The sequence below is a fragment of the Cebus imitator genome, unplaced genomic scaffold (genome assembly GCF_001604975.1).
Source record: "Cebus imitator isolate Cc_AM_T3 unplaced genomic scaffold, Cebus_imitator-1.0 Scaffold161, whole genome shotgun sequence".
Lineage (NCBI taxonomy): Eukaryota > Metazoa > Chordata > Mammalia > Primates > Cebidae > Cebus > Cebus imitator.
In genome coordinates, this window is record NW_016107476.1 from 2,749,372 (window position 1) to 2,773,298 (window position 23,927).

Here is a 23,927-nt window from a genome sequence, read left to right on the forward strand (position 1 = left end):
AAAAAAAAAAAAAAAAGGAAAAGAAAAAAGAAGAATGACCCAGGAGACACAGAATGACCACAGTCATTTTCTTTGAAGCTTCATGTTGCTATAATTACGGCTAGTGATACAGAATGGGAATCTCGATTTCTCTTGAGATATTCTCAGATCCTTATCTTCCCTAAGTTGGGGTTAAGTTCATGGGAGCCTGTGGGAGCAGGAAAGGCTCTCAGAAGAGAGATTTATACTGGACAAGTTTCTTTCTTGTCTGTTTCCACATTCCTTGTTGAAGGGTTATCTGGGTACACATACCCAAGATCTCCTTAGACATGGAATACTAATCTTTGTATTATAATTTTCCATCCCAATGATTTTAATTAAGAAAAACGTTGGCTGCCAGTCTCAGAAGGAATGATTACTTTTTCCTGACAAAAGGCAGTACCTTGGCATAAAGGTTAGGCTGGCACAGAGAATAAAGGCTCCAGGATCTTGGGGGAACTTTCTAAGGGGGATGACAGATGGGAAGTCTTCTCAGTAGAACAGGCATCTACCTTACCTCCTATTCCTTAGCCAGGAGGAAGCCCCGGGACTCCCCAGGGACCACGCTGGAGGTCATTTTCTTTGGCTTTCTATTGTGATAGTCCATTTTCCCTGTACCTTTTCAACATTCCGAGGACCTGGAGTGGAGTTGTCTCTAACGTCATAAATCATCTCTGTGTCCCATCACCAATCAGTGTTATTATTATAATCCCCACTGACACTCTGCCAGCCCTTTTATCTGATGGGAAGGGCTCCTCACCTGGCCTGACCGGGTGAGGAATACTGACGTCACAAGCATCAGAGATAGGCTCCTTCCATCTTCCTGCCTTGTTTATCAGAATGACTCTTCATATAAACTATAGAGCAACTCCCAAGGCCATTCGTGTGGCCATCAGGACTGACAGCTGCTCTTTTTTTTCCTCTTCTCAGCGCCACTTAGCCCCTGAAGTGTTTCGGGAAATCTTTGGAATGTCCATACAGGAGTTTGACAAGTTACCTCTTTGGAGACGCAACGACATGAAGAAAAAAGCAAAACTCTTCTAAGTTCCAACTCTAAAGGACTGACCTAACCGTGGCAGTACCCCAGAGGATGTCATATTGAGGCCCAAACTCAATTGGAGAATTTGCAAACTATCATCGCTCAGCAATACCAAAAAGAGAAAGTCTGGTTAAAACACCCATGAGTCCAACATCAGAACAGCCAAGAGTAATACTTGCCAAGAAGCATGGGGTAGAAACTTCTGTGTTCCGAAACACAGAGTAGTGCCCACATGTGACCTTTTCACATGACCTTATGTACACAACAGGAGCTGCATTGTTTTCTTTTGTTTTCCTCTACCTGTTCTCCAACAGTAGTGCTGACTGTACGGATAAGAGCCAGCAAGTGCCCTTAGGATGCCACATGGGAAAAATCGGTTGTCACAATTTCAAAGTATAAATATATTTATTGTGTAGCGCTGTGGCTAAGAAGGAAGAGTGAGGGGTCTGTCCATGTGGCAGCAGTGATTTCATAGCCACCTTTCTTGACTGGCGTCATGTTGCTTCACCTGCGCTCTGGCAGGTGAACAGGGCAGGTCAGGGAACAGGGCAGCTCTGTTTGAATGGGGTGAATAACAGCAAAATTAATTCTTAACAAGCTCCTTGTTCTCTACCGTTTGCCGGGACCTGGTTGGCAAATGACTTAGCTATTAGTATATTAAAAAACTGTTCAAAAGCAAAAGAGAAGGAACAGGAATGAAAGGGAACCTTCTCTTAACTCTTTCTGCTTCCCATAGCAAGCCTGGTTTCTGGTTTCCGCCGAGGACAGGAGCTGTCTTGAGCTCCACTTTTGCAAGGAAAGGAAAAACAAATTGCCTACAGATTGGCGCAGTGGCATGCCATTAGGTGATTTTGCCCAGAGGCCATATCACTCTTGGCAAAAAAAAAAAAAAAAGTCCCATGTCCTACTGACTCCAGCCCTTCCACCATTGTCCTCTGCTGTCTCTCTGGCATCCTATGAATCAGATCAAGCCCATGCTGTTGGTTTTTAAGGTTTCTTTCAGTAATAGGCTAAGGAAAGACATGTTTTTCTCTTTTAAATCTCTGCAGCTCCAAAGTAGACTTGCTTAAACAGATTTAATTTGGCCTTTTCAGCTTTTTTCTTCCCTAGCTCTGTTGACTTCATGCGTGTGTGTGTGCATGTTGGTTTCACTCACTCAGAGTAATTTTGTGAGTCTGCATGTGCTTTTTAATTTCTACTTGAATGTTTGTCCCACGGTGTTGCAGCTTCTAAAGACATTTTCACCAAGTGTATGTGACTCAAGATCAAGAGTGAGGCTAAACTGCGCCCCCAGCATCACTTCCTTCATGGAAAGGTGTTGGTGCTGATGTAGCTCATAACAGGATCGAGGAAGGATGAGGCGGGATATGGAGGTCAGAGCATCTCGCGAGAGCACCTCAGACTCTGCAATGCTAGATTCAAATTTAAGCCTAGGATTTCACCAACACATGTGTGCAAACAAAACCACATCATGATTCCCTACGTGAATTAGATGAGGGAGAGTGTGTGTAACTCCACACCCAGGAGGTTAAGTCATATTTATTATAGTGCTTTGGGGCTCTGCTTAAGAATTTAAGCTCTGTTTTAAAGCCCAAGAAGAAAGCATTTGAATTTGCCTTCATATGCCGGTGAGAACAAAAGCTCTGAAGTCCTTCCTGCTGGCACCAAGTATTAGGCTTACAAGCTATCTCTCTGACACCAGTGGTAAAGGAGCAAGTAGGATAGTTTCTGAGTCTGTGTTGCAGCCTCTGATATGTGGCTCACTGCCATCGTTTGGGGGCTGGAATGAACACTGTCACTGTTTTGTAGCATCCTCCTGTGCTCTTACTGAAGGAATCTAAATTGTCCTAGCCTTTCAGTGCTAGGCACTGAATATTTGAGGACTGTTCTCGTGTGTGTGTGTGTGTGTGTGTGTGTGTGTGTGTGTGTGTGTGTTGGACCTACTAACATATTTAGCAAATGGCTCTGACAGGGTGGCCATGAGCAGATGAGACCAGCTCTTGTTTGGTTGGAAGGCAGGCAGAAGTTTGCAGTTTAGCCTTTGGTGTCTCAGTGGCCTTTTGCTTATTCCATGCTTTTTCTGTCCCATCTCTCTCATCCTCTTTTTCCATGCCCTCCTGCACTGGCAGCCGTGGCACAGTGCCTGGGTGTGCTCGTCCCTGCTTTACTTGGGAAAGCGTGGGCACAGAGAGGATGATGCATTTCATGTTTCCTTGCCTGTCAGTAACAACAGTGGCCACGTGGGTCCCAGCACTTGGCTGGTGGAGAGATTATTTTTCATTATGGAGCTAATAAAGGGCCCCCATGTTTTACATTGATTAATGAATTATCACCCACACACGTGCAGATCAAATGTCAATATAAGAAAAATTAAGGTATTTGGGAAACATGGGCATAATCAGGTAGTTTTGCTAAAATTCCTCTTCCTTGGTCTTCATAAGGAAGATACGGGTCTGTCATAGAATGGGGACATTAGACTGAAAACCGGGACAACCCCCTTATTTTGTAAAGACTAGGAGTTTAGGGGCCTGCCTAAGATTGCAGTGGTAAAGAACTGAACCCTAAGTCAGCTCCCACTAATGAAACCCTGCTTTCCTTGTATCTTTTAAACTCAGTTCTGCATCTAACTTGAGAAAAGTTCCTTTCTATGTCAAATACTATATGAGTTCATTTAAACTGCACCTTGCAGAAATGCATTGCCAAAAAGCACCAGTAGCTGCCTGTGTGCAAGCAGAGTAGTGCTCTGCTCTGGGGAAGGTCATTGGAAACCGTAATGTGGAGTGGGGCCCCTACTCCATTTCCCAGCAGAAGGCTCTAGCTGGAGGGATGGGTCATGGAGCAGCCTGTTTCCTGCTAACTGCCAGAGCGAATTATGTGGGCTGTAACGCCTATCCATTTGGTTAAACTGGGCTCAGCATGCTTGTCCTCAAAGTGTCCTTCCAGGTCACAGCACACGAGGTGGGTATTGTCTGCTTTCACCCCACCCTGTACTACACATGAAAATTCCAGTTATTAACGCACTCAAACTAATGGAGCTTGTTCACCCTAGGAGGGGAATTATATATATGGCAGGCTTCCCTGGTGCATATGTAAAGGGCTACATTTTGGAACATTTGACTTCCTTGGGACTCTTATGTGCATACTGATGGCATGAAGTAAAAGAGGCCTCTATGATGATATGAAAATCAGTTGGTCTTAAAAAGTTTCTTCAAGAAAACCCAGGTTATCGTGTAGTCTTTCTGTATGACTTATTAGGAGATAGGAAGAGCCTTTGGAAACTTGCACAGCTAGCTATGCATCGACATTTTGGTTTGGGGTTAGTTATGAAACGTTCTTAATATGACTTCTTCAGTAACTTCACATAAACTGCCTATTCTTCAAAACCTCAAAGAGATCAACTAGAGTTAATGAGTTTTTTTTAATGGGGGTAGTTTTCTATCTGTCATGGGCTCTAGCATCTACTCCACTACCCAATTCTGTCATCTCCAAGCTGAGTTTCCTCTTCTGAGGCAGAGGCTGGAGCAGTTCGTTTTCAGTTCTCACCCTCTCCATCCCAATCTGGTCTATCAGTCAACTCTAACTCGGAGATGTCTAGCTGGTAATGTTTCTAAAACTTTCACTGGATTTATTTAGACATCGAAGCAAACTTTTTTTCTAGAATTGCTTCTCAGATGATTATATCAAATATGTATGCTTTTGCAAGTTTGAAAAATTCAAATTAACCACTTTTGACTAGGTAAGTCTTTCTAAAAACCATTTAAAGCTAACTTGGTCTTGGCATCCTCCCATGTATCAAAGGGACAGGTGGCCACACCAGGTTGGGTGCTCACAGAACCCTTTTCCTGACTGTCACGGAAGATGGTGGAAGGAAAATGGACTGTCTCATCAACCTCCTGTGTCCTCTGAAGCAGTCTCAGTTATTAATCACCCCTTCTGTGTTTCTGGTAGCTATTTCATCTGTAGTCCTTATGCCAGCCTCGATTTTATTTGATTTTTAAAATTACTCTCTTCTAACCAATGAAGTGTTTGTCAGTATGCCCCAAAGCTTGCTCTTTTGTGCTCCCTTTTGAAGAACTTTCTATCCAGAAAAAGAGATTATTTGGGACTTGAGATTTGCAGTGATACCAGCTTATAGCAATGATGTACTTTAAGGGAACTATTCAACTATGTCGTGATAGGAGAAAGAGAAACCTTCACTTTGGCATTTTTAAAATACAAAAAAGAAAAAAAAAATCACTGTTTTTTTTTCTGTTTGCTGCCCAGGAAGCAGTGGGAGGTGGTGACAGATACACTTTGCATATGGATTGTTAGGTTTTTATTTGGGCAAGTTTAATCATGGAAAACTCAAAAAGAAAGGGGGAAATGGTCAGTTTAAGCTGAAAGAAACTTTCTAAGCAATGAATATGTACACAGCAAAATTAAACAAATCCAACAATTTCTGAAGCTTAGTATAATTGAGTGGCAGTTGTTATTCAATAAAATTCTTCCCAAAAGTGTTTCTCCAAAGAGTCCAGTTCCCATGAGTCACTTCCTGACCTTAGTGACCAAAGGTGGACAGAGACAATCGTGTAGACTTTGACTTTCAGAAAGATGTGAGCTGCTTTCTGATCATATATGCATATGTTTCTTTACAGCAGAGGAAACCATTGTCCGCAAAACTGATGTTCTTTTGGGGTTTTATGTACAGACTTGTCCAATGATGTGTGTGGTTCCTGTGAGTTGCCGACAGCTCTGCATTGAAGCTCTCTGGGCTCTTTCATTTTTAAGTTGGGTTTATGGAATATTTTCAAATGTTGGAAGGCATATAGTTCTTCTGCCCTCCCTCCCCTTTCAGAAATATGAAAGCAAATATTTAGAAGAATTCCTTTTGAAAAGCTGTGTTGTGTTCCCCATGAAACTGAGCAGGTGTGTGTTGGCGCGCTGAGTGCCACGTGCTTGTGTGCAGAGGAGAAGGTGGCCCTGCCAGCTCCACGCTGCTGTGCCTGTGACCCTGACCTGCTCCCCGCTCCTGTTGCAAGCAGCACTCACTGCACTCCTTTGTCATATACTCTGCATCACTGTCATACTCACAACTTCGTGAATAAAGTTGTGTGCTTTATTCGTACACGCCTCCATTCCTGTTTCATTTCGCCTTCTCTGGTTCCCTTTGAAGGTTGATCTCATTTTAGAAAGCACCAACACAACTTCCAATAACCAAACAAAATCAGAATGAACCCAAAGCTGGAGGAATGCATTTTTATCGTGCAGGTGGGAAAATGCAACAGATAACAGCAGGCTATTCCAGGACTGTGCATCCAACAGCCCAGACCACATTGACCAAGCTGACTAAAGGAAAGAAATTGTTAGTAGAGACGTTGCACTGTGCTGTGTCATGGATGCTTGATTTGATTTGTGACACAGCAGGTGTAGTCCCATCATTTGGACAGAGCTGGGGATTTGAGGAGGTTTGAAGCTCTGAGCCACTATGAGTGGGCCATTTTTTAGTAGGAAGCTAGAATGCAGTAGGAGAAAAGCATCCTTCCAATTTTGGGCATCCTCTGCATTATCAAACTTTACATGAAGAAATCGTGGATGCTAACTTTGTTGTTACCTTCACTGCCAAGATTTTAGGGTTGCCAGAAGATACAAGGATCTATGTCCAAGTTGGCCTGCTCCAACCACAGCCTGCCTTCTGCTCTGTGCCTGCTGAGCCTGTCCAGGACCCAGTCGCACTGGTATTCACATGACCCTCCCCTGGAAGTAGGATACAGGTCATTTTCAAGACGGTAGTCATGTTTAGTTCACCACCATGGAAAACAGGTCAAGAGACCTCAGCTCAAGGTCTGTGTTCTTCTCACCGTGGGAGGGCGTCCCCGCTGTGGTCCATAATTACCAAAGCTAGGGGTCATCTCCAGTCCTTAAGAACTCTCTGTGGCATTTGGCTCTGGTGGCCACCTCTTCAATGGAAGTTGACCCCTGCCTCACTTCAGTTGCTAGACTTTAGTCAGTGAATCTCACGCCGCCTTTGCTGGGAGTGAAAGGATCTTGCCCCACCCACTGCTCAGCTGCCTCTCCCCCAGTGCCCTGCCTTCAGATCTCGCCAAACCACTGCAAGCTCCCAAAACATACCATGCTTGCTCTCTGCCAGGCAGCTTTATCAAAGGCATTTCTTCTGTACGATGCTTCAAGGAAGTGGCGGAGCACAGAGGACCTGACCCTGGGGAAAGGAATTAATGGCCAACGTTGACTCTTTAAAAATAGTTACCCATCAGCTCTTTGGAGTTACCCATGTGAATTTCCCATGGGCTCCATTTGTTCCAAATTAAAGACGAGCCCAAGTTCCCACCCTTTCTAGGAGCCCGTCTTAATGGGCCCAGCGCAACCTGTGTGTAATTCTTTGCATGCCTCTAGTGGAACCTCAAGGTCAGTACTTAGCAAGCATTGCCCCGTAGTGCTAGCTGCATAGGTTTCTGCTCTTCAGCTGAACTATAGTGAGATCTCTGTGCTGAGTGCCAGGCACCCTAGCTTTGCATGACTGTATTGCTCATGACAGCCTTTCAAAGTAGACAGTTGTAGCTCCACTATACTGGTAGGAAACCAAAGCTCAGAATCTAATCAAGCATGCCCAGTCACTCAGCCAGTGAGCAGCAGAGCTAGAACTGTCCAGGTCTGCCCTCTTCAGACCCCACACTGTTATCCTCCACATCCCACTCCTTGTGACTGTCTTAGCACAGGGACTGTGTGCCACATTCTCAATCTCTCAGAGTGCACTGCCCCAAGTGGGTTCTTAGTATGAGACTGACCAGCACCCTTCAGTCTGGCCACGAGCCGCAACACTACCAGCAAGGCGTATTTATGAACAGTTTGGGGGCTACTCACCAGCTATGCGTCTTGAAGCCCATTAACCTCTCTTCAGCCTCAGTTTGTTCATCTGCAGAATGGACAAAATAATAATATCCATCAGAAGACTGTTGCCAAGTTATAGCACCTGAGTGCTTAGGTGGTAGAATAAGGACTAGTATTATTTTAAATAATCATTTGAGAATGATTTCGTTTTCATTCTGGGCTTTTTACCCCTCCCTTTAGTCATTTTGTTTGTGTTCACAGGGCCTTCCTCATGGATTCTCCTTCTAGTCTTTATATAAATACTCCAGGATTAAAGTAAGCCCACAACCTCTTTTATATACTTCAATAACAGCACGGTCTCCACCCAAGCATAGTCTAAGATAGAGATCCCTGAAGATGTGCTAATTAGTGTAGTAATAACCAGAAGTATTACTCAGAGCCGAGTGCAGGGTATAGCATCAGGCTGCCTGGGTTTGAGTCCCAGCCCCACCAGTAGCTATCTGTGTGACTAATAGTTTGTTTAACTTCCTTAAGCCTCAACTTCCATGTCCAGAAAAGAGGAATAATAATGATACCTACCCTAAAAGATTATTATGAGAATTTCTGCAGAACAAGAGCCTGCGTAATACAACAATGAGCATTTTAAATGGCTTTTATTAATGAAGTAGCTCTCCTGTCATGTTCTGTTTGCCCAGCCCTGAACTAAGCATGTTTTGTGGTTTCTTTCATATATTCCTTAGGTTGCTTCCAAATAGACCCAGAGAGACTGTCTCTGAGTGGTGGGGCTGGGATTCAAACTCCGGTCTCTCCAGTCCTAAACTCTGCTAATGGGCAAGTATTATGCAGAGAGGGTCACGGGTGTCCCCATGCACTGTGGCCATCCAGCATGGCAGACTCCTCAAATGAAGCATCCAAAGGTGCCAGGTTGGGGCTTAGCTGCTCTGAGGGTTTCCTGGGTGAGGAGGATTGTTGTAGCCTCCTCCAGGGATGCTTAGAAACACTCCCTGCGGAAGAGCTAAGACTTGTTCCCATGAAAGGTGGTGTTTGTTCCAGAAAGATCTTTTCAATGGTTTGACTCACTTCAAAGGAACCAAAGGCTGTAAAAGCTGAGCTGCTGGTCCTGAGAGTCTTGGGGGATATTTCCTCAGCGGGAGAAAGCCACCAGTCCTCCCCAGCCCTCTTGCCCATTGCTGGAAGAAGGCTACTCTCCCCCCAGCTCATTGCTGAGGTGTTTCTGTCAGCCCCACCCTGCTGGAGGTGGCCCACTGTGGGCGGGAAAGCCCTGGGAAGGACGGGGACTTGGAGCTGGCAGCGTCTTAGAAAGCCAGGGTGGGTGGGAGAATAGCACCCAAAGCTTCAGGGAATCTCAGCCCTAAGAACCCGCTTCTGCACCTTCTTCCCCACAGGAGACCAGGACTCTGAACACACACGTCCCTTCGACTCCGGCAGAGCTCAGGGATAGGCCTTAGCGAGTCGGGTCTGCGGAAGGGTGGGTAGTAGGACCACATTTATTTTACTTTCCAATCTCCACTGGATAAGCAGCTCTCCAGGGCTTGCCATTGAGCTGAGCACAATCGCAGCTCCTGGAGAGGGTTTTCTGTATTTATTTGTGCTGTCCCCTGCTGCTGGCTCTTAACTCAGCCCTTCCCATCAGATAAAAAGAAAAAAAGTTGGCTTGGGAAGCCTCCCCTTCAGAGCAGAGGCTGTTCCTGCTTTGCCCCTAGCATATGTTAGCTGCGGTCCCTCCCAGAATATCCCGAAGGGGCTGGAGGCAGGGCAGAGCCTCAGCAGCTTCTAGCCCCAGAGCTAGCCAGATTCAGACGCCCGGGTATCTGAGTCCAGATGCTAAGAACAGTGTGGTCTGATGGCAGCAGCCATGAACATTCTTTGCAGGCCTCCAAGTGCCAGGTGCTGGGCTAAACACTCTAGGCAGATTATTTTGTTGAATCTGGGAAGGGCAGACCAAGACTGGGAGAGGCCCGCTGACGGGTGGGCAGCCCCCCCCATCAAGTCCAAGTGTCACCTTCCTCCTAAGGTAGTTACAGCTCTCTGGGGTCTCCACGAGGCCTTCTAAGGATGTCAAAAGGACTGTCTGCAAAGACAAATACCAGGCTTTCTCAGCAAGGTGGAGCCTGGCCATGAATAACATTTTGTTCTAAGCTGGACGGATGCTGGCACAGAAAGAATAGGTTCTTTCGTTCCTGCTATTGTCTTAAAACATAGCTTCTTAATGAAAAGCTAGAAAATGTTGGTGCCAGTTACAATCCCATCAGATAAGAGCAAGGGTCAGCTGGCTTCTCCTGTTGAAAAAAAAGAAAAAATTATTACGTCCCTCTTTTACATAAAAACAAAGTGCTTCAGACAACACAGGGTAAGTAAATTGCTCGGATTTATTAATCATTTTTTCAATCAAATGGCTTCCACTTGCACACGCGTGACCTATAATCCTCACAAGCCACTGGGATGGATATTGCTCCTCTCCATACACAGATGAGAGCTAGCCTGGCTTGTCCTAGCTCAAAGGGAGACGTGGAGGAAGAGCTAAGATCTGGACCCACGTTTAACTCCAAAGCTCAGGCTTCAGTCCACAAAGAGGCTTTGATTTGGTAGATCTGGGTTCGGAGCTGTGAAGTTGAATCTTACAACAAAATATAAAAGCCTCCAGATAATTCTGATGGTCAGCCAAGTTTGGGAACCCTTCCCCACATCCTGGGGTCTCAGGTCAATGGCAGAGCTGGTCTGTGAATGAATCAAGCATCCATTGCCAGGATTTGTCAGTCACCGTTGCCCTAATTTACCAGACCACAGTCAAACAAGGCCTGGGAAACCTGCCCTCACTGAAACCTCCATGGGAAATCACCCGCATCTTCCTTCAGCTTGGCAAGGCTTCAGCCCTCTGAATGCCCCCGGGGAGATTCCACCGCAATCTGCTCAAGTGTCACCTTATTTGCAAGGAGATTATCTCTTGTAAAATGCAACAGTATGAGATGAGAGAATCAGGTGCACCACAGCTTAAAGGAAAAGCAATCCTCCTGCATCATATTATCCCTTTCTCCCCTCACAACCTTGAAAAACCTCTGAATATTGAAAAAATGGCCTAGAAATATTATTATTATACCAACTTCCTTCCTTTTCAATGTACTCTCATTCTCTTCATTCTATTGTTTGTTAGGAGGGTGAATAAGTGCTGGTCTTAAGTTTCCTGTGGAGACAGTCACTCCAGGGAAACTTAGTAACTGTCCCCAGGGTATGGCTGGAGGGAGATTAAGAGCAAGCAAGCAGGAATTCTGATTTCAAACTCTTCTTTTATAGAAAGTGGCTGTTTTTAGTTTTGAGCCTTTACATATCTGCATATGCAGTGGGTCGAAATAGTGTCTCCCAAAAGATGTCTACCTCAAACCTCAGAATGTGGCTGTATTTGGAATAAAGGATCTTTGGAATATTTGTTTGGAATAAGGGTCTTTGCAGATGTAATTCTACCAAACGACACATGCATGAAATGTGCATCACTGTGCCGTTCACAATAGCAAAGACAGGGAATCAACCCAGCAATGGTAGATTGGATCAAGAAACTGGTCCATATGCACCATAGAATACTATGAAACCATAAAAAGTATGACACCGTATGGTTTACAGCAACGTGGATGGAGCTGGAGGCCAGCATCCTAAGCAAGTTAACACAGGAGCAGAAAACCAAATACTGCATGTTCTCACTTCTAAGTGGGAACTAAACTTTGAGCACATATGGACATAAGTATGTGGACTCTAAGAAGGTTGGGGAGGTGGGTTAAAAAACTACCTATCGGTTACTACGTTCATCACCTGGGTAATGGGATCTATACTCTAAACCTTAGCATCACACAATATTCCCATGTAACGAATCTGCACGTGCCCTTGTGTCTAAAATAAAAGTTGAAAATAAAACAATCAAGATGAAATCTTAACTAGGAGGTTAGGTAGGAGGAATAAGTTCAAGAGATCTCTTGTATAACATGGGGACTACAGTTAATAACAATATATTATATACTTGAAAATTACTATGAGAGTAGATTTTAAGTTCTTGTCCAACAAAAAGTGCTATGTGAGGTAATGCATGTATCAATTAGCTTGATTTAGCCATTCCACATGTACACATTTTAAAACATCATATTGTGTATCATAAAGATATGCAACTATTTGTCAATTAAAAAATTAATTTTGTAAAACACTGCCCAAATTAGGTTGTTCCTTTGAAGTATGAAGTAAATTTGATTATTAATCACTAGATTTCCCTCTAGACACCGCTTTAAATGTGTTCCAGAGATCCTGGTACGTTGTGTCTTCATTCTCATTGGTTTCGAAGAACATCTTTAATTCCGCCTTCATTTCATTATTTATCCAGTAGTCATTCGGGAGCAGGTTGTTCAGTTTCCATGTAGTTGTGTGGTTTTGGGTGAGTTTCTTAATCCTGAGTTCTAATTTGATTGCACTCTGGTCTGAGAGACTGTTAAGATTTCCATTGTTTTGCATTAGCTGAGGAGTGTTTTACTTCCAATTATGTGGTCAGTTTTAGAATAAGTGTAATGTGGTGCTGAGAAGAATGTATATTCTGTGGATTTGTGGTGGGGAGTTCTGTAGATGTGCATTAGGTATGCTTGGTCCAGATCTGAATTCAAATTCTAGATATCCTTGTTAATTTTCTGTCTTGTTGATCTAATATTGACAGTAGAGTGTTAAAGTCTCCCACTACTATTGTGTGGTAGTCTAAGTCTCTTTGTAGGTCATTGAGAACTTACTTTATGAATCTGGGTGCTCCTGTATTGGGTGCATATATATTTAGGATAGTTAACTTTTCTTGTGGCATTGATTCCTTTGCCATTATGTAATGCCCTTCTTTTTCTCTTTTGATCTTTGTTGGTTTAAAGCCTGTTTTATCAAAGACTAGGATTGCAACTCCTGCTTTTTTTTTTTTTTTTTTCTGCTCTCCATTTGCTTGGTAAATCTTCATCCCTATATTTACTTTCAAATTAAAATTAAAATCCTGACATCTCATTTCTCTTTTCTGTAATTGGTTATTTTTGTACAATACAAAATGCCAAGTTCATAACGTTTATTCTAATGAGTCTGTTCTGGCTCCCAGAAGATGCCTCAGTTCAAATCACTAAGCTTTATGCTCACTATTTCTCAATTTTTGTAATTAAAACAACAGTATTTAAATGGATCCTTTTCATTCTGGGACAAAATGTTCCGTCAAAGACTGAGCATGATGGGTTACACCTGTAATACCAGCACTTTGGGAGGCTGAGGCGGGCTGATTGTTTGAGGTCAGGAGTTCGAGACCAGCCCGGCCAACATGGTGAAAGACCGTCTCTACTGAAAATACAAAAATTAGCCTGGTGTGTGGCGCATACCTGTAATCCCAGCTACTCAGGAGGCTAAGGCAGGAGAATCGCTTGAACCCAGGAGATGGAGGTTGCAGTGAGCTGAGATGGTGCCACTGCACTGCATTTTGGGAAATAGAGTAAGACTCCATCAAAAAAAAAAAAATGTTCTGTCAAAGCTTTGAAGTTCTTTCAGCTCTTTCCAGCTGGGTGTGGTGGCGCCCACCTGCAGTCCTGCAGTCCTGGCTACACAGCAGGATGAAGTGGGAAAGTGGCTTGAGCCCAGGAGTCCTGGGCTGTAGTCCACTGTGCTGATTGGATATCCATACTAAGCTCAGCATCAATATGGTAAACTCCGGAAAGGAGGGACTACCAAGCTGCCAAAGGAGGGGTAAACCAGCCCAGATCAGAAGTGGAGTGAGACAAAAATCCCATGCTGATCAGTAGTGGGAGCGTGCATGTGACCAGCCTAGCCACTCACTCCAGCCTGGGCAACATAGCAAAACTTCATCTCTTACTAGAAAAAAATGTTAAGAGGCCTTTCCAGTGGTAAGAAATAGATCTGTCCTTCTTTGGCCATGTTTTTTCTTTGCCCAAGCAGAGGCATGAGAGAGCATCTCCTACCACACCTAGGAGAAGTGAGAGAGCTCTCTGCCCTTCTCTAAAGATAGCCAAATGCTTCCAGATCTGTAGCTCTGTTGTCCAAGGATGCCTCTCTTTCTCTGTTGCTGACCCAGGAGTATTCCCTGTAAAATGTTCTGCAAACAGGTCAGGAAGTCAGCTTCCAGATAGAATGGGCTTTTCTTTGAATCTCTGAATCTGCAACCCTTGAATGGAGAAAGCCCCCTTCCCTTCTCTCCAAGCAGCCAGGCAGTGGATGTTCCATGAGAACTCATTCATGTTGGGAAAAAACAAATGCAAGTCGGAAAAAATTGCTTCTGAAAAAATGGCCCTTGTCTTTTCATATGTGGCCCTACTCTGACTGAGGATAGAAAGTTGTCTTTCCATTTTTGGAGCTCACACATTACTCCTGTTTCCATTGCTACTTTCTACCTGAATGTGGTTTCAGATTTTTAAAATACACTATCAGAGCACTTTGGTTAATCATAACTCATCATTCATGGTTTCCAGGTAATCGATAAACACTGTTATAAGAAGGCAACATAGAGGCCAGGCGCAGTGGCTCATGCCTGTAATCCCAGCACTTTGGAAAGCTGAGGAGGGCAGATCACCTGATGTCAGGAGTTCAAGACTAGCCTGGCCAACATGGCGAAACCCCACCTCTACTAAAAATACAAAAATTAGCCAGGCATGGTGGCATGTGCCTGTATTCCCAGCTACCTAGGAGGCTGAGGCAGGAGAATCGCTTGAGCACAGGGGTTGGAGGCTGCAGTGAACTGAGATCACACCACTGCACTCCANAAAAAAAAAAAAAAAAAAAAAAAAAAGGCAACGTAGAATAAAAGAACTTTCTGGAGGTCTGGGCTAGCAAGGGGTGTTCAAGTGTCTGCACATGGGAAGTATGCCTCACACAGTCAATGCCTTTGAATGACCGCAAATGATGTTTCCTAGTTATGCTAGTTTGTCTTAATTCTCAGTGGGATACAGAGCCCTGAAGCCTTTCTAAGATCTCTCTTTTTTTTTTCAGTAACAGCTGTACTGTATCTAAAGTGAGAGGTGTGGTGCTGGGTGTTACGGAAAATATGAACATGAACACAGGCTGGGGCTATGGGAGCAACTGAGGTGTGTAGGCTCAAAATGTAAGGCAATGCTTACTCTAGGGCTTATGTGAATGTTGACCCTGATAAAGCACAATCTCTGCCCTCAAAGAGCTTGGAAGGGCCAGGCGTGGTGGCTCATGCCTATAATCCCAGCACTTTGGGAGGCCGAGAAGGGTGGATCACCTGAGGTCGAAAGTTCGAGACCAGCCTGACCAATATGGACAAACCCCATCTCTACTAAAAATGCAAAATTAGCCAGGTGTGGTGGTACATACCTGTAATCCTAGCTACTCAGGAGGCTGAGGCAGGAGAATTGCTTGAACCTGGGAGGTGGAGGTTGCAGTGAGTCAAGATCATGCCATTGTGCTCCAGCCTGGGCAACAAGAGTGAAAGTCAATCTCAAAACGAAAGAAAGAAAGAAAGAGAAAGAAAGAAAGAAAGAAAAGAAAGAAAAGAAAGAAAAGAAAGAGAAAGAAAAGAAAGAAAAGAAAGAAAAGAAAAGAAAGAGAAAGAAGCTTGAAGTCTGGAAGGCAACATAGGTAGGTAACTAATAGACTAGATTTGAGGCTTAAAGTAGATGAAAAAGTTCAAAAACTAAAAGCGAAATAAGGCTTAAAGACCCAACTATAAAACCGCAAACTATAGAATTCCTTGAAGAAAATACAGGAGAAAAATTCCATGAATTGGTTTAGGCAAAGAGTTCTTAGAAACGATACCAAAACCATGATCCAGAGAAGGAAAGAAATTGATAAATCGGTCTTCATCAAAATTAAGAACTTCTACTCTTTGAAAGATATTATAAAGAGAATGAAACAAGTCTGAGATTGGAAAAAGCGATTTGCAAATCACATATCTGATCAAGGACTTGAATGAATCCAGAGAAAGTAGATAAAGAACTTTCAATACAAAGTGTTGCAAGGATGCAAAGCAAGTGGGATTCACACACTGATGGTGGGAGTTCAAAATGACACAATGTTTTGGAAAACAGTTTGATAGTTTCTTAAAAAGATATAGACCCCTAACATAAGAACCAACAATTCCACTCCTAGGTATTTATCCAAGTAAAATCAAATACTTAGTTCACGCAAAAACCTGTACATGAATATTTATACTGACTTTATTCGTAATTGCCAAAAACTAAAACCACAAATATTCTTCAACTGGGGAATAAATAAACAAACTATAGCTCATCTATACAATGGAATGTTACTCAACACAAGAAGGGATAAACTTTTGCAAGAACATGGGTAAATCACAAATGCATTATGCTAAGTGAAAGAAAAGTCAGAGGTTTTCAGGGGACAGGATTGGGGGGATGGATTGACTACAAAGGGTCACAGGGAAATTTTAAGGTTGATGAATGGTTCTGTATCATAATTGTGGTCATGATTACAGAACTGTATGCATTTGTCAAAAGACACAGAATGATACTCTAAAAAGGGTGCATTTTACTGCACATAAATAACAATTTAAAAATTGTGAAATAAAAGCAGTTCAAAAAACAAGCTTTTATTGACAATGCTAGTGTATTGGGAGCTGTGAGATGTTGTAAAGGGAGTGGGATACATATTCAATCTTGAAAAGTTTATGCGCCTTGCAACAAACCAGGCACTATGCTAAGCACTTGAGCTAAAACTGTGAGCAAACAGATATTAATCAAATAATCCCACAAACATAAACAGAGGGGTAAAGCATGTAAAGAATGAATGACCTGATTAATTCTATCAGCAAAGCTTCTCTGGGAAATACTTCTATTTGAGTTGCAACATGGGCTGCAGCAGGGTGGAGGATGAGGAGCTGAGGATGGTGCAAAGGATAACGTGTAGGTTTCTGGCTTGTGCAACAGGCTAGGTGGTAGACCCTGCAGTGTGCACTAAAGGAGGAACAGATTTGTGGTGGAGTGGGAGATCGCAAGTCCAGCAAAAAAAAAGAACAAGTGTGAAACCACAGAGAGCAATGCGTGATTAAGACTATGCAGTGGACCCAACAGAAATGAAAGCAGGTAGCTACACAAAAACTGGTACACGAATGCTCATAGCAGCATTATTCATAATAGTCACAAAGTGGAAACAACCTGAATGGCCACCAGCTGACGAAAGGATAAATGAAATGTGGTATATCCATGCAATGGAATATTATTTGGTGATATAAAAAAATGGAGTACTGATGCTACAATGTGGATGAACCTAGAAAATATTCTACTGAGTGAAAGAAGGCATTCACAAAAGACCATGAAATGAAATGGCCTTCTGGAATATTGTGTGATTCCACTTATTAGGACATTTAAAAAACAGGGATATCTACAGAGTCAGAAAATAAAATAGTGGTTGCTTAAGATTGAGGGGGATGGGAGAATAAAGTGGATATTGATGGGCATGAGGTTTCTTTTTAGGGTAATGAAGCTGTACCAAAATTAGTTGTGGTGATAGTTGCAAAGCTTTGTTCTATTAAACACCATTACATTGTACATTTTAAATGGATGAACTGTGTGGTATATCAATTATATCTCAATAATGCTGCTTTAAAAAAGAAAAGGATAATCTGCATCAAAATGTTCTTATATATTCTATTTAGAATACTGCCACCCCTCAGTGGGAGAATGGTTATAGAAATTATGACCCATTGGTAAGATGAAATTCAACACAAGTAAAAACACATCCAATGACAAAGAAGAGTAATTAATTTGGAAAGATGTAAAGTTTTGTTTTTATTATAAAAAAAAAAAACAAAAATAAACAGTAAAGAAAGATATAATCACTTTGGAGAAGACAGAGATCCTGAAAGTCTGGCAAAGGTGAAACTCAAAAGCAAGGGCCATGCATTTCCAGAGCTCTTGCAGGAGAGCCTCGGAAGTGGCTATGCTGGCTTCTTCCCTGGTGGGAAGTGGGCAAGAAGCCTGGGCAGGTGAGAACTGAGCAAGAAACCTGTGCGTGGCTCATGCCTGTATTTATGGCCAAGAGTCAGGGCTTGAATTTGGTTCTATGCACAGGAAGGAAGGCATTGCTCAGAAAACAACTTGCAGCCAGGCACAATGGCTCATGCCTATAATCCTAGCACTTTGGGAAGCTGAGGTGGGTAGATCTCTTGAGCCCAGAAGTTTAAGACCAGCCTGGGCAACATGGTGAAAGCCTGACTCTACAAAAAACACAAAAATTACACAGGTGTGGTGGCATGTGCCCGTGGTCCCAGCTACTTGGGAGGCTGAGTGGGAGGATCACCTGCTCCTAGGAAGCCGAGACTGCAGTGAGCCATGATTGCACCACCGCACTCCAGCCTGGGTGACAGAGCGAGATGCCATCTAAAAATAAATAATTTCAAAAAAATTTTTAAAAGAAAAACAACTTTTTAAGCTCTTAGCTCTTTCCTTCAGCTTAGTTCCCCCCTCCCCACCTACCCACAACTTGGGCACTTCCTAAATGTACTCACTACCATTTTGAAGCACTCACTCTGTCCCAAACATTATGCTAGCTTCTTTGCATGCTTCATCCTACAGAATACTTACTTGTTTATTAAATGGGTATTATTTTAATCCCATATGTTTGTTTCATTTGATGAAGAAGCCTGGCCAGTGTCATAGGGATCATAAATGATGCCCCTGTGCTTCTAACCCAGACACTCTGACTCTACAATCTGAAGGATACATTTAAATCAATTCAAAATCCCCACTCAAGAAAATCGTCCTCACAGATCCCCACAACTGTCCCACTTTTACACCCCATCCCAAGGAGGCTCACATAGTGGCTAGACCATAGGTTCTAATGCACTCAGCACTTGGGTACTTCTAGTTGTCATTTGAATTAAGCAAGAATAGTTGTGTGAGATAGGATAGGAATCTTCTAGGAGTCCTATCTTTGTCTTGTGCTTCACAGGGACTGGGTAATTTATAATGAACAGATATTTCACTGGCTCACAGTTTTGGTGGCTGGGAAGTCAAGGAGCCTGGCATTGGCATTTTGTGAGGGCCTTCATGCTGTTCATCCCATGGCAGGAGATGAAAGGGTGCAAGAGAGCAAGACAGAAAGGGGGACGAACTCTTGCTCTATATCAGGAAACTACTCCCTCAAGAATATTAGTCCATGCATGAGAACAGAACCCTCATGACCTAATCAGTTCTTAAGGGTCCCATCTTAATTCTCTGTTGCATGGAGGATTAAGTTTTCACCACATGGACTTTAAGGGACACATTCAAACCATAACAAGCTCTCAGGTCAGTCGGGACAGATCCAAGAACAAATCCATAAGCCAAGCACACTCGCAACTTTGTTCTCTGAACAATTTAAGTTGCCACATCTTTATGTACTAACAGGTTAGGCTTCTCTCAAGGAAACTGCTCATTTAAATGCATAACTTTTTAAAAAAATAATTCTGCTTCTTGACATCTAGGCGCTGCTGGCTCTTGTTTCCGAATCTTATACTCTGAATTATTCTAAGATATTCCATAAACATTACTTGAATTCTACTAAAAAGTCGACTCTAGTGATAGAATGAGATCCCTAGACACTGTGCGATTATGCTGGCCTGGTTTCGAATATTCTGTCCTCCTAGGGCTTCCTCTATAAAAGATTCCCATTTATATTCTCTCAGTCATTTCTTCCAGAAGAAATTATGGCTACCTTAGGCTGTTTCCAAAAGGAAGTTAGGAAGTTGTGTTTCAATGATCCTTCTCTTTCCCTCTCCTCCCCTTCTTTTTCTTTCTCTCTGTCTCTTTCCTCCTCTCTCCTCCTATGTATTTTGATCATAAAAGACAAGTATAGCCGTGTGATCCGGCTGGAGCACTGAAGTGATCTCACAGTAACACAGTGTTCAAAATATTCAGAGACCCACTGTGAGTCCTGGTTGCAGCATAAACACTCCTTGAAGATTGTCTTCCATAATTTACCCAGCGTGACATTTTTAAGACACTTTATTATGGATCGCATCAGGTGTCAAGATAATATGCAGCCGTCGGCAGAGAAGGGAAAACACCATTTCCCCAGTTTGCAAACTGTGGAAAAGAGCAGCTCCTTCCACACTTCGCTCCTTAAACTGTGGCTTAAACCAGTGGCATTGGTATCACCTGGAGCTTGTCAGAAATGTCAAATCTCCGTTCCAACCCTAGATGGACTGAATCGGGTCTAAAGTTTAAAAGGATCCCCAGGTGATTGCTATACAAGCTAAAGTATGAGAATCACTGGCTTAGATTAGGCTGTTTTTCCAGTGAGGATAGACTTCCTGACCAAGTGCGGTGGCTCACACCCGGAATCTCAGGCACTTTGGGAGGCTGAGGTGGGGCGATACCTTGAGCACAGGAGTTCAAGACCAGCGTGGGCAACATAGTGAGATCTAATATTTACAAGAAATGAACAAAATTACAGAGCATGGTGGCATGTACCTGTAGTCCCAGCTACTCAAGAGGCTGAGAAGGGAGAGGATCACTCGAGTTCAGGAAGTTGAGGCCGCAGTGAGCTGTGATTGCGCCACTGCACCCCAGCCTGGTAGCAAAGCAAGACCCTGCTTCAAAAAAAAGGAAAAAGAATAGAGTTTCCTGTCTCCCTTTGGGTCTGCAAGTCCCTTAAGAGCTTTGTGCAACTTATTATCCAACAAAGTGCCTGGCACCTTGCTCAGGTAGGTGGAGGGTGGTTGCTGAGTGGGTGGTAGATGGGAGCTGGATGGTTGAAATGAGAGATCCAATTCCAATACTTAGCACTGAGCAGGTCTGTTTTGCCTGTAGGGTGATGGCCATTGGAACGATTGGTAGTTCTGTTATCTCTGCCCCAGGAGTCCTGATTCCCATGACATCACATTAGTGGGAAGATTCCCTCATTTTCAGCCATCTTAATAATTATTGCATCTAATATCGATTGTGAACTTACGTAGAGATACTGAGCCAAACTCTTTCCATGGATGATCTCATGGAATCCTCACAATAGCCTCTGAGGTGAGTAGAATTTTCATTCTCATTTGACCGAGGGAGAAAGTGAAAGTTGATATAAGTTGTCCAAGATCACCCAGCTAGAAAGAGATGGAGGAGAGATTCTAACCTGGACTCCAGAGCCCGTCTGCCTGTGTTTCTTAACCTCTTTTATGATTTCATCATGGACTCCCCCAGGAATCTTAGACATTTTGTGCTAATCGCTGCCCTATGAAATTTTAATGCCGCAGATAAACTCCGTATCCATTTACATTCTTTCTTTGTGTGTGTGTACGTTTATATACCGGGGGTGAGATTTTTTTTTCCACTCTTGCCCAAGATCCAATTTTCATCCCCTGAGGCACAATCACTACTGCTGAGAATGCCTTGCTCCTTCATTCCCTCATTCCGTGAATCACTGTGGGCATTTACTACGTGTTAAACTGTACTCAGCGCGGAGCTTGGCTTGGTGTCTGGGGCTGGAGAAAGGCTGCCTTTGAGCAGGAGAACAGGACCAGGGCCCTTGGCCAGGTGCAGCAACATTTCCCATCATGGAGGCCACAGTGACCCTGGATTCACAATCAGCACAGCGGCTGGGAATCAGGAGCCTGGAGTCCTGTCCGAGCCCCGCCAGGACCTGCTGATGTGGCTCTCGTTAGCCATGCCATCTCTCAGCACCCCTGTTTCCAACCTTGAAGATGAGGGGTATAAACTCAATTGACACTTTTAAAGGAAACACAAGCTGCATGTCTAAGGGTAGGAAGATTGGTGAGCTGCAGGCAGCACACAGGACGTATTGGAGAGGTATCTGGTGGCAGGAATACCAACATGCATGCCCCTGCCCTCCGGACTGCCCTCTGTTCCACTGCCATCTCCCACGGGGTTGCTTGGCCAGAGCCCCATCACTCCTACCTCTTTTCCTTGGATACTAATAAAATCTTGTTTTTGCAAGATTGGGCCAATCTTTAAAGTAGTTTCTTCCCCTGTTCCCACCAATTACCCAGATCCCTGACTTTAGAAAAAAAAGATAAGTTAAAATGTTACTTTATCTATCCACTGAGCCATGGGAAAAGGGGTCCATAAAGAGTTCACCCAGGATCTGAGGAGCTGGAAGATGTCTCAGGCAGGCATGTGAACCAGGAGAGAGTGGTGTTCTGAAACCCAGGAGTGAGAGGGGTAGAAGAAGCTCAGCCATGCTAAATGAAGAAGGATGAAGAAGCTGAGCTTTTCTGGCCCGATGTGGTGCCCAGACAGCTTCAAGAGGCCTTGAGGAGCTTAGCTTGCTGGTAGCAAGGTGCTGGAGGAAGCACCCACTGCAGAGAAGTGGATGACTCAGTGTGAGTGGCTGTAAGTGTGTAGCAGGTCCCTGAACCAACAAATCTATAAACCTAACCACCTGAGGTTTGCCAGCCCTGACTGGCTACCGAGGGGCCTCTGTTGAGTTCCTGTTCACATTTGTAGTCTATTTGGAGAGAGAAGACCTAGAAAAATGGTCTTTGTTTTCTGTTATCAAGCAAGAAAGGAATCTTGACTAAAAGTATCATAGGATAGCAAGAATCCTTTCAGCTTTTCAATCCGTTCAAGAATTTCTGGGGCGCCTTGATGGAAGAGGAAATCTGCTTGGCTGGGTCTGGGAGAGCATTCCAGAAGGGAAAGGCATTGCTCTGCTGATAAGGAAGTGCTTCTAGGCGTGAAGCAATGATTTCTCTCTGAGCTTCCCTGGCCTGGGGACTCTGAGGAACCTGTGGAGCTGCCAGTTCTGGTCCAGCTGAATTTTTGCTTGAGGCTCTTCTGAGAAATGATGATCTTAGCAATCACAGGAAGAGTCGCAAAAAAAGAAGAAAAGAAAAATCATCCAGGAAGTGAATCCAAGATCAAGACCTTGGCAATTGTCCAGGAACCAGAACAACTCAGGCAAATTTCAGCGAAGCTATGAGTTTTAGTCAGGATGACATGGGGTTAGGACTGCCCAGTGAGAAAGGTCAGTGGAGCCCTGAAGAGAAGCAGATGGACAAGGAGCCTTTGCTGGGATACTGTGTCTGGGATACTGTGTCTGCTCACCAGCATCAGCTGGCATCTTCCTGGATTCCTGCATCCTTAATATCATGTCACAGGGTTGGGTTCAGTATTGACTCTAAGTTTCCAAACAGCTCTGAAATAGTCTATACACATGGGTTAGAAATCACAGGAGGAAATGGGAGGCAAAGGGCCTGCAGGTGAGCCAGGGAGCGTGAGATAAAGACAAAAGGGAAATGGTCGGAGCCAAAGACTGAGGACACGTCTGTTCACTGAGTGGTGGAACCTCTGACTTTGACGGGAAGATAACTACAGAATTGGTCCTTTTGCTTCCTCTAGCCCCAATAACTGGAGAAGAAACCCTTTTGAGAGTTTGAGAATCCACCCTGTTAGCTAAGAGTAGGTTAGCTAAGAGTTGCCTGTGTGATTTCAGGAGGAAAGTAAGAAAGGTGGTGAGGGAGGGTCACTTCTTGATCTCTTCTGGAGAGTGGGGGATGGCATATCAGAATCTGAGGGTGGGAGGGTAGTTTGCAAAAGCATCCAGTGTGCTTTCTGGAGTGGGAGAGGAAAGGGCAAGGCTGAGCTAGCACCCACAGAGCCTCGAGAGGAGAAGCCAACCTCTCACGTGGAGTAGAAACCCATTGGGCCTGCTCATCAACCATCCTAGGGACCAGAAAGGGCCCGGGACACTCAGGCCACAAAAAGGAGGTGCATGGACCATGAGCCCCTGAACTGCAGCGTGACGTGGACAAGCACGTTGGTTCTCAGAATCACCAACCTCTGTATGAAAGCAGGGTCGGAATAAAAGTGCCCTACCTCTGCCACTTCCAAAACTGACTTTCTTGGGCTCTTTGATCTTCAATTAACGTGGGTCTTTAGAAAGTTATTTTTTGTTTACTCTACGTCACAGGAATATAATAAGGAAATTTATAAAACCCAATTAATTTGAATCGAAATGTGAATGAGCCCTGTGTGGATGTTGCAAAGCCACAAGGGGTTAAATTGTACCCAGGTTTTGGAGAGGAGGAAACAGTGCTGAGCTTCCAGAGGCCCAAGAT

General features: G+C 43.8%; 1 protein-coding gene and 1 long non-coding RNA gene across 31 annotated transcripts in view; one reads left to right on the top strand and one right to left on the bottom strand.

The window, feature by feature from the left end:
• Positions 1 to 2,460, top strand: part of ABLIM1 (actin binding LIM protein 1) — a 344,682-nt gene extending 342,222 nt beyond the window's left edge. For 21 of the 30 annotated variants that reach the window (XM_017543845.2, XM_017543842.2, XM_017543843.2 and 18 more), the window contains one exon: positions 949 to 2,460. In XM_017543845.2, coding sequence (XP_017399334.1) covers positions 949 to 1,062 — 114 coding nt within the window. In that variant the 3' untranslated portion in view covers positions 1,063 to 2,460. The remainder of the gene's footprint in view (positions 1 to 948) is intronic. The other 9 variants (XM_037743984.1, XM_037743981.1, XM_017543822.2 and 6 more) reach the window with 1 other exon arrangement.
• On the bottom strand, positions 1,339 to 11,946 carry LOC119473470. Its single transcript, XR_005202689.1, has 2 exons — positions 10,743 to 11,946; positions 1,339 to 10,182 (listed from the first exon to the last, which is right to left on the bottom strand). It is a non-coding gene; the product is annotated as an uncharacterized LOC119473470 (long non-coding RNA).
• Between the last annotated feature and the right edge of the window lie 11,981 nt (positions 11,947 to 23,927).